This window comes from Folsomia candida, unplaced genomic scaffold (genome assembly GCF_002217175.1).
Source record: "Folsomia candida strain VU population unplaced genomic scaffold, ASM221717v1 Fcan01_Sc034, whole genome shotgun sequence".
Taxonomy (NCBI): Eukaryota; Metazoa; Arthropoda; class Collembola; order Entomobryomorpha; family Isotomidae; genus Folsomia; species Folsomia candida.
In genome coordinates this window covers 409,515-423,362 of record NW_019091226.1, presented here as the reverse complement: position 1 = coordinate 423,362, position 13,848 = coordinate 409,515, and the positions used below count along the sequence as shown (strand labels likewise).

The window sequence follows — 13,848 nt, the reverse complement described above, 5'->3', positions numbered from 1 at the left end:
CGCGGGCTCCCTGATGCAGGGTACTTCGGCAGACCGGAGGGCTCTTGCGATGACGTCGTTGGCGGCCTCATGGCGGGACCAACGACCCTTACTTCGGCGGCAGGAGAGGCCGTGGTAGCCTCTGGAGGTGACCTGCGCCCCGCACGGGCACTTGTGGGGCTCGCAGATATCGCAGCCTAGGCGGAGGGCGATTGCGACCCGAAAGGTCTCGTTGGGGAGAAGGGTGCCCAGTTGTGGAGAGGGGAGGGCATTGAGCCACACCCCGGCGTATTTGTCACGGAGGGAACGTAGACGGGCAGTATCCTCCGGGATCACTGCCAATTCGGAGAGTTTGGACAAAGTGTTGTCCAGTATGGGGCGTTCCCACGCCGATTGAATCCCTCTGACGGTTTCGAGTGGAAGGTCGGTGAGGTCAAGGTCGGTCCACCGCTGCACACCCTCTGCCATGGCGATGTCGGTGCCATGGAGGTGGTCCGGAAGGAGACGTTCTACATGGGGCAGGATGCTGTGGACCGACGCTAAAAAGCACGGTATCGCCACATCCACAGCGTGCCTGAGCCCCAGGCCGCCTTCCTTCACGGATAGGGAGGACAGCATCCAAGCAGCCTCCGAGAGAGTGCAGTTGAGGATCCCTTCCAGGGCGTCCTTCAGAGTAGCGTCGTAGTGGGCGAGGCCGTCCAACTTTCTCCACGGCGGTGCGCAGCGGAGAAAGTAAATCAGCCGGGGGATGGAGATGGACGCCCTCAGGAGGAAAAAGGCCGAATGAGCCGAGAGATCGAGGAGTCGTTGGGAGAAAGTGGCCAATTGCTGCGTCTTTGTGGCCAGAACCACCCCCAGGGCTTCGTTAGTTAAGGGGGCGCCCAGCAGCATCGCAGAATCAGGGGACATCAGCTGAATCCCGGGGGCAACTTGTTGGAATTGGAGCAGGATGTCGATGGCGGCCTCCCGCTCCGCCCCCAGAATCCCGACTTCACATTTGTCGTGGTTGAGGTGAAGGCCCACCTCACCACTCATCCTAGCAATGGTTGCCAGGGCCGCCAAAGTTTTCTCGGGAGAGTCCCCAATGGCCCCATCGTCGAGGTACCATAAGTTTAGTTCCGTTTCCATGGCTTCGACGATGGGGTGGATTACGAGGGAGAAGAGGGCGGGGCCTAAGGGGTCGCCCTGATGGCACCCAAGGAGGGAAGGGATGGGGATGGTCCCGTAGAAAAGCGACGAGGGGCTTTCGTAGCACTGCGCCACAAAAGGAAAGATGGAGGGAAAGTGGTCGCGGACGGCGTGGAGTAGCGTGTCCCGCCGAATTTCATTGAAGGCGTTCCTGAAGTCGATTTTCAGGAACGCTTTTGCGGAGGTGTGGTCGTGGCCGTAAAAATTCGGGCTGCGTGGGCGCCAATCTCCGCCCCGCCTTTGATGCCCAGCCCCAATTGGGGGGAAAAATGCTTGATTAACTGAGGGGTAATCCTTCCCACAATGATCTTCGCGGCAAGGCGCCGCCACGTATTACCCACAGCGATGGGTCGAATCCCGCCCGACTTCTTCTTCAGGGCAGTGAGGGAAGCTCCGTAAAAGAGGGGGCAAAAAGTTGAGGGGACACCACCGTTGAGGACCTTGTTGAGGAAGGTCCGCATCGCTTCGGCGAGTTGGTCGCCCCCTTCTCCTTGACTGCACCCCAGGAGATCCTTCAAGATCTGGGGCCTCATTCCGTCCAGTCCCCCGCGGACCCTGGCGGAAAAGAGGAAATTGCCCGAAGCAACTCTTCGTCTAAAACAGGGGCAATGACAGGATCCTCAAGTGGTGGAGGAAAATCGACTGGTTGTGGGTGGGCGGGATGTTTTGTGAGAAGGGCGGCGAGGGTCTCATCGTCGGACGGAGCGATGGTGTCATCTGAGCATGCGAGGCGAATTGCTCCCCGAATGTCACCATCGGCTAACTTGGCCTCCACCTTTTTCGCCATCATGTCGAGTGGGGGTTTTTTAGAGGGTGGGCGTGGTGGGAGGGGCCGAGGGATGGAGAAGCCGCCCACCCACCCCGCGGTATGATCCTTGACCCAGGTTGTCAAATTCTTGATGCGATCAGACTTCTGGGGGACTGGGAGTGTTGCATAAGGAAAGAGGAGCAACTTTCCCCAGCTTTCTTCGTCGTCCGACTCGGACACTTGCTCCAGAATCTTGGCAAGACACTGCGCCACAGACCTTCTTGCACCGCGGGGGACTCTTCGCAAAGTGGGCGTGGTGGTCTTGAGGCGGGCGAGAATTTCTCCCCAATCGTAGCGTTGTTGTTGTTGTTGAGGTGAAGGTGGAGGTGCATCCACCCACTGGATACCCTCAAAACAGTTGTGGAGGCCACCCCTGGCTCCAACGCGACGGGTGATGGTGTCGGGGAAAAACTGTTTTATGTATTTCCCAATGGTGGACTCCGAGACTCCGCCCTCCCCGCTCTGGGCGACGTAAACAGCGTAGCGGGCAAAGACGTCTGCTTTCTTCAGACGGATTGGAGGGTGATTGTTGGGGTCGACAACAACAAAAGAATTACGAACCCAGTCCTGGGCGGAAGAAATGGTGTCTTTTTTGGTAACACCAGGGGACGTGGGGGACACCAGGGGACGTGGGGGCCAATAAAAAATATACTTTGAATATGTAAGATAATATTATGACTAATATTATCGATTTAAGAATGCAAGTTTTTCTGAACGAGAATGCATAAGTATTCTAAATTTTCGCGACTTAGTTACATACATATTCGCTTCGTAGTCATTCTTGAAAATGGCTCACCTCTACGCGACCTCCAGTTTTGAAGAACATGCCGCAAAATTAAAATTTTTCACAGAATGCCCCATCCAGTGGGACGGAAAGCGGAAATGCCTCCGTTACAAATCCCCCGTGGGAAACGGTAAGGTTCAAATTTGGCATGTGAGCATGTTTCTCAACGTGGACACCATAACGGCTGGTTCCCTGCTGTACAACTTATTTCAAGTATTACGCGCCCTACCGGAAGAACCATACATGCCGTTGTCAGCAGCCTTAATCTTGGCGCTGTTAGGCATCTTGTCGTACTATGTGATTGTAATCCACGTCATGATCTCGTTATACGGGAAGGATGCGGTTTATGGGTGGAATGAGGTGGTCAAGATCGAAGACGAACTAGTGGGAAGGATGGGACCCGTGGGTAAGTTAAAATTAAGATTCTTCTAATCCATCTAGACGCAGGTACATATATAGCAGCAGAGCGTCCGGTGCAAGAAATATTTAACTGCGAAGAAGTGGTTGTTCGGAATCATCTTGGCCTGCAAGAATTGCGAACCTATTTCCCGTCCATGTTTCAGAGCGAGCATAGCCAGACGGGAAACGTATCGTGCACCTTCTTGTACCTTGCATTTCCTGTTTCTTGCCTTGAATTACAAGAAATGTATATAGCCAACCCGCAAGAAACAAATTACGGATATAGATTCAACTGGTAGATATGACTAAGAACACAGGATTTAAATATATTAGCTTTCGTATTTTCGAAATTAAATACTAAATATGTACATATGTTTGGCTAAGTTAGTTATATAAATATTGTGTTTCACATAGAAAAAGACGAACCCAAGATGCCAGAAGAATTTCACGCTACGCATGCCGCCAGCTTGATCTTTCTCGTACGAAGTTTCTCCATCTATCGATTTCTCGTCCTTCCATCTGAATTTTTCATGAAGTTTGACTGCTTCTACTTCATAATACGAGACCTGGATGAAACGTATAACCTTAGCCTGCCGACCATGGTCATCTCGAACTTGTTGCGTTTCGTGCTCCTAATTGTCAACGTGTTCGAAATATGCCGCGCTCTGTCTCTCGTCATCCTATGCTTTGTCACCGCTCTAAATATGGTACGCTCCATATTTTCCGTCCTGTTACACGATTCTGAACGATCTTTTGTTTCAGTGGCGCGAATAAATGAGGGGATAACGACTCATCTTAAGGTTCAGTTGGCAACGAAGGCTTTCGCACCATTTCAGGAATTGGGTACCATCTTTTTAATCCTAGTTGGACTCGTGGTTGTCGTCGTGTCCAATTTCGTCAAGATTAAGTTGTATAATTCATTACCGCTTGTGGTCTACGTATTCTTTCCCTCGGTGTCGGTTGTGGTGGCGCTCGTTATAAATCTCACGTTACCCCTGGCACATGGATTGCTGGATGCTAGCACGGAAATTCAGGGGAGATGGGGCGCCTCGATGGTGGGGGAGGGTAATCAGATGGAGTTAAAATGTGGGAGGAGGTTAAAAAGTGTGCGGCCATTTTGTCTGTGGGCGGGTTTCGGGGGGAGTAAGATGTTTCGGTTAGACAGGGAGACGAAAGTGCAGTATTTCGAACAAGTGGTCTCCCAAACGGTGACGGTGTTGTTGACTTAAAACGAATTGCTCGGCTAAAGTTAATTAAGATATATACATACCTACATATGTATATATTTGTATATGTACATATGTAGGTCTGTATGTGGTCGGTATTAAATAGTATTAAACTTTAAATTTCAAATTGTGACGAATTACTGGTTAAATTAATAAAATGAATTTCGTGCAACCTTGTATGAAATAATTTGAAACAATTTGGGATAATTCTCTCCCTGGGTTTCTTCGAAGGATTGAAGTAATTTGTGAAGTTTGAGAGTATGGATAATGATGAATTTGTATACGAACTATGATGCTTACTTGAGATCCCTTAGGAAATGTTAAGTACACATTTTTAAACATTGGGTGGATATGCATACTTAAATAAATTCCAATTCGAGAAATTAATCACCTGATATTGTAAATGCATCCAAACCTATTTTCTGCATTTTAAATCCCTCATTAATTTTGAACCACTCAGTCTTTAGCGCCGCTTTCACCCAGTAATAAAATTGAAGGCTTTTTAATTGCCAAAACTTATCACATCGTATTCATTTTAATTGTGTACATGTAAAATAACACATATAGAAATGATCGATTTGTGATGTATCTGAAAATTCGTTTATCAAAATTTGTCTAATTAGGGTTTTAATTATTTTTAATTTGTCCCACTATTGTGGGCGATAAAACTCCGGAGGACGCTCTGCGTGGACGATGGGGGTTGCAGGAAAGGGGATGACCACTCCGAAGGACGCCACACAGTAGGCGAGTAGCCGAGGTAGAATAGAGAGCAACTCGCTTGGGAAGACACCCCCACTATGACACAATGTTCCTCCCCGTATGGAAAATATGCACAAGTACTCGGAGGATTTTACACACAATATGGTATCCGAATTCAGTCACCAAAAGTACGAAGGGGGCACACACACGAGTTTATCTTTCATAGACAGAGATATCCAACATTTATTACACGTCGCTTTGTAATTTTACAAATAGAGTCTATTTTATGAAGTGAATGGTGTAACTAATGGGAACTTAAATATTGTGGGAAACTTATTGATATATGTATGTGCAGTATACGGAGAGTGAGAAGAAGCTTGTACTTCTCCCGACGCCAAATCCTCTCTGCCGTGATTCTTGCAGGGCGGTTGGTATTTCTCCTTGCTGAACGAGACGACGCTACTCCTTGTCCTTGGACATAATGTATAGAGAAGCTGGAGTCACTGTCCGGACAGTGATAAGGATGTATGAATATGGAGACGAGAGAGATGAGAAGGGAGGATGCATGGTATGCATACTTCCTTCACTATAATATTTAGTTGTTGATCAGTTTATACTATATATGTAACATACCTATGTTTGTCAAACCATCTTTGTTGTGCAATCTGGAATAATTTGTATAGATACATACATTAATTTCCTAGAATTGGTATTTTAAAATACCAAACCTATCGGAGCATAATTATCCTCCTCAAGGATTTGTTTAATTTTTTACTATTAAACATGTATGAAGGACAGTTTTTATGTCGTTGTGACATTATTATGTTCACGATTTGTTGGTTTTATGTATTTCCCTATAGCTAGGAAATAATTGGGATGGGTAAGACAGGCCTATTTGAGTTTACAAGGTTTTATCGTCGTGGAAGTTACCCAACCGATTAAATTGAGCAGTAAGTTGGTTATTCGTTGCCACAATCTAAATAAAATAATAATAAGTTTATATCCGTGCGTATTTATCCCATATACCAAAGTAAAACCAGGGAAGAACTTAGGTGAGACTGTGAATTTGGAAATGAAAACTAAAAAAAATTTCCTACCAAATGAGCTAAAATAATTAGGCCGGATTGAATTCTAATCTGTAACAGATACATGTGCAAATACTGGTTTAGAAATATTACGCATCATTTCAGCAAAAATTCGAAAATACATACGCGCAACAAAGTTTCTTTGCAACATCATTTGTAAAAGTTACCTAACTATAAGAGTGGTTCGGAAAAATGTATTTTTAAGCTGCTCAACTCCAAATGCTGCTGTGCACCTTGACCTTCCTCAGTTCGGCTAAAGCTTTGTGGATTTCAGAACAGTTTTCGTAATTTTCAATTTTGCCTATTTTCTTTAAGCTTTGCATCTACTTTTTAACATTGCAAATTTTCCAAACACCCCTCCAGTTTGGGCAGTTTGCCCCTTAAGCATAATGCCAATGTGTCCCAAAACAGGTTTTTGAAAAAAATTTTTTGACTATCGCAGAAACGACTGAACACGCCAGCCACTCTACGACGGGTATAATTATGTACTTGTGTAATTATGTACATAGTTTTGGATGAATATTTGCTTTAGCCACAAACAATACCCTCATCTAAGAAAAAGCTCATAGTCTTCCTCGGTCTGCATAATTAATTTTATACGTCAACCTAAACAGTTTGCCAATAAGACTTCCTAAGTAAACCTACTTTCCAATGGCAAGTAAACTTTTTTTAATTTTTAATCAGAAAATTTGTATATCTAACCAATCGATCGACATATCTGTCTACAAGAATATGCCCTAAACAACCAAGGTTTGAATTACCTACGAAGTTATAAGACGTACGTATTCGGAAAACAGGCATAGAACGAAATGGCTCCCCCATATGTGTCCTCCAGTTTTGGGGAATATGCCTCAAAACTAGGAATTTTTTCGGAATGCCCGATCCAATGGGATAAAGCACGGCAATTTCTCCGTTACATGTCTTGGAGACAAAACGTGTCGGTTAAAATGTGGCATTTGAATATGTTTCTCATGGTGGACATAATATCGGGCGGGACGGCGTTGTACATTATATTCGAAATTGTACGCTCCACTTCGAAGAAGCCCTACATGTCGTTGCAATATTCCTTAATTTTCGTGTTTCTCTGTGTCCTCCTCTTTTACGGTATTGTGAACCATGTCATGGTGACGTTACACGGAAAAGATGCTGTCAACGGGTGGAATGAAATTGTTAAGATTGAGGGACAGCTGGTAGCAAGGACGTTCGAGGGTAAGTAAAGAGTTAAATGCATTTTGTGTAAATTTTAGGCCAGGCTAAGAAATCTTTATACTTCTTTTGATCAGAATTTGAGTTTACACGGTTTAAAAAATTTAGTCTTTAGCTTAACCCAGCACCAATAATCGCACTATTTAACATTTTAGTAGTTAAACACGCTTACATAGAAATCTGGTAGGCATAGGCGCGCAGGTATTGATTTCTCAGTCCCAAACATGCTACTGCTTGGTACTAAGTTTAATTATGTATACTGGTCCATACAAATTAATTACTCTGTAATACCGAGCTATTACTACGTACACGGTATTACCACTATGAATACCACTTTGGTGGAGTCATAGATAAATGAATATAGTTTAGGATTAGTATTTAGTCCTTGGTGTTGGTTGAATAAGTGCTAGATTCCTAAGAGTGAACATTCCAAATATATATAAGTGTTAATTGAGTCTATTTGGAATCTTTCCCCTCTAGAACGTAACGTGACCACTGTGACGGCCGAGTCTCACGCAAAACTGACCTTCATTTTAACCCTAATTGTTCGAAGTTTCTACATTTATCGATTTTTCATCGTCCCATCCGAGTTTTTCATGCAGTTCGACGCTTTTTATTTTATTTTGCGAGACATAAACGACATTTACCAGTTTGGCCGGGTAACCATGGTTATCCTAAACACGGCACGTTGCCTTCTGCTCGTGGTAGACGTCTTCGAAATAATCCGTGTCTTTTGTCTTGTAATTCTCATTTTTATCAGCGCATTAAACATGATCCGATCCATATTTGCGGCCCTGTTGCACTTATCTGAGCGACGTTTTGTGGGTATGGCGCGAATCAATGCGGGAATCACGACCCAAATTAGGCTACAGTTGGCAATGAAGGCGTTGGCGCCGTTTCAAGAATTGGGCACCTTCTTCTTAATCCTCATCGGACTCGTGGTATTCGTCGTGTCAAATTTCGTCACGATTAAATTGTACGACTTTTTACCGTTTCCGGTCTACGCTTTTTTTCCATCGGCCTCAATTGTTACGGCGTTAATTATAAATCTAACGTTACCCCTTGCACACGGATTGTTGGATGTTAACACAGAAATTAAGAGGAGATGGGTCGCCTCGCTGGGGGAGGGTAATAACAAGTTTCAGATAAAATACGGGAGGATGAGATTAAGAGGGGTGCGATTGTTTTGTATCTGGGCGGGATTCGGCGAGAGTAAGATGTTTCGGTTGAACAAGGAGACAAAGGTGCAGTACTTCGAGCAAGTGATTTCCACAACGGTGACTATTTTGCTGGGAACTTAAGAAAGGATATTCGATTAAAATGAATTAAATAAGCATGGGTTTCAGTAGTATAAGAAATATATGGCGAAAGTATGTTGTGTAGTTGGAATATAAATTTTGATGTTAATATTTCGATAAATTTTGTAGTGATTAATTAATGAAATAAATTCTGAATAAAATCCGTGAAGCGTTTACATACATACTGTATCGATATGTAAAAGCTGAAATTTAACTTGGATAGCCATTTCGCAATTCTATGAGGGATTTCACGTCAAGTTCGTAACCTACGTAACTGCGTTAGGTTTGTAAGTTTACACACTCTTGACGTGAGTTGATTTTGTAAACGTTTTCGTAAACATTTTTTAGTAAAAAAAAATATCGCATATAAAACGTCATCAAAATGTTGCTAGCCAACTTTATCCTACCTTACACCAAATGACATGTAATTCTTTTTGAATTTTTTTGCCTAAAATATCAGTTTTTCAGGAATTACACAGCCATTTCATAGGTCACAAAATTCTATAATATACCAAAATCATCGTAAGATCAAGACCGATCGATTGACACCCCACTGGATGAAGTGTGTCAATTTAGCCCGGATTTGACATTTGGGGGCTGGTCGGATAGCGACAAATATTTTCGGCTGGCAGCAATCTTTTGTAAAATAATTAAATTAATTTGCATTTGCGGGACGAGATCACAAAAAATTTACAATAGACAATTCGTCTCTAAGACAATTTCAACCGAAAATGTAAATATCAAATTCGAATTATTTACGAACTTTTGTTTACGAACCAAAAACATACGTTTGAAGTGCGTAAGTTTCGTAAAAGTTCGTAAGTCAATTTTCCTTAGAAATGTGTGTAAAAGTTCGTAAAAGTTTGTAAGCTTACAAACCTTACGCAGTTATTGACTGGGAACTGGTTAAGGGTGATGGATTTGATTTGAATTTCAGCCCGCTCGCAATGTTAATCAAATGGACACGTGTTTTTGGCGGGCAGAAATTCCATCACCCTTAACCAGTTCCCAGTCAATACGAAGGTTACAAACTGTGACGTGAGTTCCCTCTATGTGCATAAATGCTACGGGATAAATAAAGATGGAAATGTTAATGAGGCGTGGTGCGACTACAGATATTAAATAAATTTTATGGAACAGCATTTGCATTACTACTCAAGCTATGCAATCAAAAACTTAATATGAAGTTTTTAATATCCTATGACGATGGTTTTGCGTAGTGTTAGTCACTGAGTTTTGTTCAAACCATGATAAATAATGATAATGCTAATGATTTATTATAGGAGTGATATATTACTTGGCGTTCTGAAATACTTATAATCTTGTCAAATTGTGTGTTTCCAATGTAGGTAGAGGGTGTTCCGGATGTAATGCAACTTTGGTCAAATGCGTATATACCATAAGTTAATAAATTTATTTCAACAAAATTTTGGTCAACAAAAGACAAAGGTTGAAACTAATTATTTTTTGCTTCGAATGGTGCATACACCCCCTTCCGTCCAATCTGGAGAATTTTTTGTCGGACGCCACCCATTAGTGCTCGGCCACTGTTCTGGGCTACCTTTTTTGAGATTCTTGACCAAATCTGGCGAAATGAGTTCAAATTTTTGGCTGGAGTTTTTCGTTTACGATATTCCTTCTTACATAAAGCCCAAAATTTTTCAATAGGTCTTGCCTGGGGTACGTTTGGTGCATTATTTTTTTTTTCCACAAAATCGATATTTTTCGACGCAAAGTACTCCACAACTGGACGAGAGTAATGACAACTTGCCATGTCCGGCCAGAAAAGAACATCCCTGTTTTTAATGAAGGGGACCAACCTCTTCTTTATGCACTCATTCAAATACCTCTCCGTGTTCATTGTGGCGGTGGTCACATAAGGTTTTGAAACGTTTCCCAAAGAGTCAATCGCTTGCCATACTAGGTACCGCTTAGGAAATTTTGACTTAGATTTATACTTATATTTTTCTGGTAGGGTTTTTTTGTCAGTTGAAGAGTAGTACTTGGTGCCAGGAACGTCATTTGGATCAATTGGGCAGTAAGTCTCGTCATCCATGACAAGAATCTTGGATAACTTCGGGTCGAGTCGTTTCTCTGCAATCTTCCGGCAGTTGGTCTTTGACCTTTTCTTTTGCTCTTCGGTGTATTTAGGAGCTGATATAGCCTTATAAGATTTGATGCCCAACTTCTTAACTTTAATATTATGTACGGTAGTAGGCGATAACTTCAATTTGTGAGCTAAATTTCGCACCGACATTCCAGGATCCTTTTTGTACTTTTTGTACATGAATATTTTATTTTCATTATAAGTGTAGTCTAATTTTAATACTCATAATTATTATTCAATTGAACCAATACAACCACGACATACTTACATGCATACATATGTACATAGATACTTATGATAAGATTTCTAGGCACCTCAGATTAGCGCTAGGTATTTTAAGAAGCTTTCGAAAATTAGACTTACTTTGAGGATTATTTATACTGTATTGTATTTATGTATGCAGTTCCCACCTGATAAATGAATCTTAATTATTTTTGCACTCTAACTCGTGCAAATGAAGAAGTTGAATTGACAATTGTTGGAAGCTAGGCCGACTACTTGGTTCGAATTCCCAACATTTGAGCATGATTTGGTACCTATATGCAAGTTAATAAAATTTTCCAAGTAATGTAAATTTCATGCGATTTAGGGTATCTACTTAGGTAACTGTTCCAGCGTATCTCGGTTGTTCGAGTCGACAACCATCGTACAGACATTTAATAAAACTTGAATCCCAAGTAGTTTCTGGAGCATATGGAATTTCTCCCAAAGTGAAAACTTCCCACATGAAAATCCCAAACGCCCAGACATCCGATTATTTTTTTTTCACATGCTGGTAGTTCAATGTCTCGGGAGCAAGCCATCCAAATGGGAGTGGGGTGTCCTGTAAATTATTGATAACCTTAAACAAATGATACCGCTCTTAAATTAGTCAAAGTAATTATAAACTGGCATGTAACAAGTATTTACATTTATCCTGGTAATAAATTTCTTATCGTAAAGTTGTTTAGAAAGTCCGCAATCAGAAATTTTCGCTGTATAGGTTCCGTCCAGAAGAACATTTCGCGTCGCCAAGTCACTTTGAGTCAATGTAAAATTGGGTATGTAGAAAAATTGTTGAAAATTGTTGAAAATTGAAATAACTGTGAGTTTAATATCACCTATAACTTACCCGTGGATGACCTAAGGAAAGTAAAATATCAGTATGTAATTTTTAAAATATCGAAATTTTCCTGAACAACCTAATTTTCATAATTCTACCTTCTTTGAAACCAAGAATTCCATAGCACTGCAAACCTGATGACAGCAAATAAGTAGTTGACGATGGGTTGATAAAGGTTTTACAAAGTTTTCAAATGGAATATACTCCAGAGGAGTATTTCCTGGGCCATAATAATATGTGGCCTTATCGAAATCGTCTCGTCGTTCGTGCAAAATATCGTCCAATGAGCCATTCGAACAGTATTCGACCGCCACGAAGACCAAACCTGGCAGTTCATCAGAAAATTCATATTTCATTTGAATATTACTATTTTATAGCTATGTTTATACTAACCTCTTCTTAAGCTGGATATTTGAACGCCCAGCAGCTGAACAACATTTCCGTGTCGACCGACATAATTCATCATCTTCACTTCAGTTAGCAGTGCTGCTAGTTTTGAATCGTCGCCTTTATCCGTCATGGTTTTAACGGCAACGGTCCTACACCTGTCCCACATTCCCCTGTATACAATTCCATACGCTCCATGACCTAGGATCTCAGCCTTATTAAAGGTCAATCGAGTCGGATCTATTTCCAGTGTAGATGGGAATGGTAATTCGTAGATTTTTCGATGCGTTTCCAGTATAACATTTGGAAGCTGTATATCTGAAGGTGAGTTAATGTGAAGAAAGTCATCACTTGTGCCATACTTAAATTGCTGGTAGATTTTTACCAACTTGACCTTCTGCAATAAGAAACTAATTTTCAAAATCAGCCGAGATATATATGACAAAGGATTAAATTAGCAACCTTTTGGCGCCAGCGTAACAAGAATAGTACAAATGGGGCTAGCAGCAAAATCATTATGCTTCCTGCAATTATAGATATTAAAGTCCACGAAGTCGACCTCTCAGCTGGAATCACTACCGCAGAATATAAATGGTTGGCTACGCCTGCTATGTTTTGCGCATGGCAGGAATACATCCGGCTGTCTAATCTAACAACCGTGGTAAATATAATGGAATGACGGGTCACCCAATTCCCATCGGCACCTCGTTCTCTGTTATCCTTAGCCTTCAACCTGTCCCCCGACTTTTCGATGTAACGAATGGTTTCGTCATCCCACCGTAGACTTGGACGAGGTACGCCTTTCGCTTCGCAGGAAATTTGCTGATTTTCACTCCCTTCGTTGAAGACGTTTTCAGATGGAGTTAAATATGGAGATTCTATTAAGTATATATTTCCATTTATTTTGAAAATTCAATTATCTATCGTACATAGCACTAACATAATTACGCACTTTTGCACCGACTACGATAATCCAAGGAGCTTGTTAGAACACATCCAGAATAGAATTCAGGCCAGGCGCCAAATCCCAAGGTTTCATACACAATTTGTGCACAATGGATGCTAGCTGTTATATTTTTGAGCAGATCTGTAATTTCACGAAGTTGACTTTAATATCGTTCCTATTATATTCATTTTTTCCTTTACTTGAATCCACATTGTCTATATTACCTTCGCATGGGATATTACAAGGATCTGCTCGACTGTGGTAAGTATCACTGCACCATTTATTTTGAATCTTGGTATCCCACAGAAAACGAAATAAATTTATTGAATTTTGAAAAAAATTTATTGCACTCACCTTAAAAATTCCGTAATACACGAGATTCAAGGTGACATTCGAAAATTCAATATATGATGAGTTGAACCCGGTAGTTACATTAGCTAAGCACAGCCCTGATCAAAAATTTTTAGCTTTTTTAGTTAAATCGTTTAATTGTCTAAGTTTTTGATTGTATACATTGTTGCAGTTGTTCGTTCCAGTCAATAGTGTCCCCTTGAACATATGTCAACTCTTGTGCAAGGTCACAAACATCTGAGACTGGTGGAGGGATCGTGGTTCCTTCTGTGGTTGTTCGATC

The 13,848-nt window shown here is 41.9% G+C and overlaps 1 protein-coding gene across 1 annotated transcript; it reads left to right on the top strand.

Annotated features, from left to right (window-relative positions):
* Nucleotides 1-2,685: 2,685 nt before the first annotated feature.
* On the top strand, nucleotides 2,686-4,654 carry LOC118439370. Its single transcript, XM_035860620.1, has 3 exons — nucleotides 2,686-3,165; nucleotides 3,573-3,865; nucleotides 3,921-4,654. The coding sequence occupies exons 1-3, from the start codon at nucleotides 2,763-2,765 to the stop codon at nucleotides 3,930-3,932; spliced, it is 708 nt and encodes a 235-aa protein (XP_035716513.1). The 5' UTR covers nucleotides 2,686-2,762; the 3' UTR covers nucleotides 3,933-4,654.
* The last annotated feature ends 9,194 nt before the right edge of the window (nucleotides 4,655-13,848 follow it).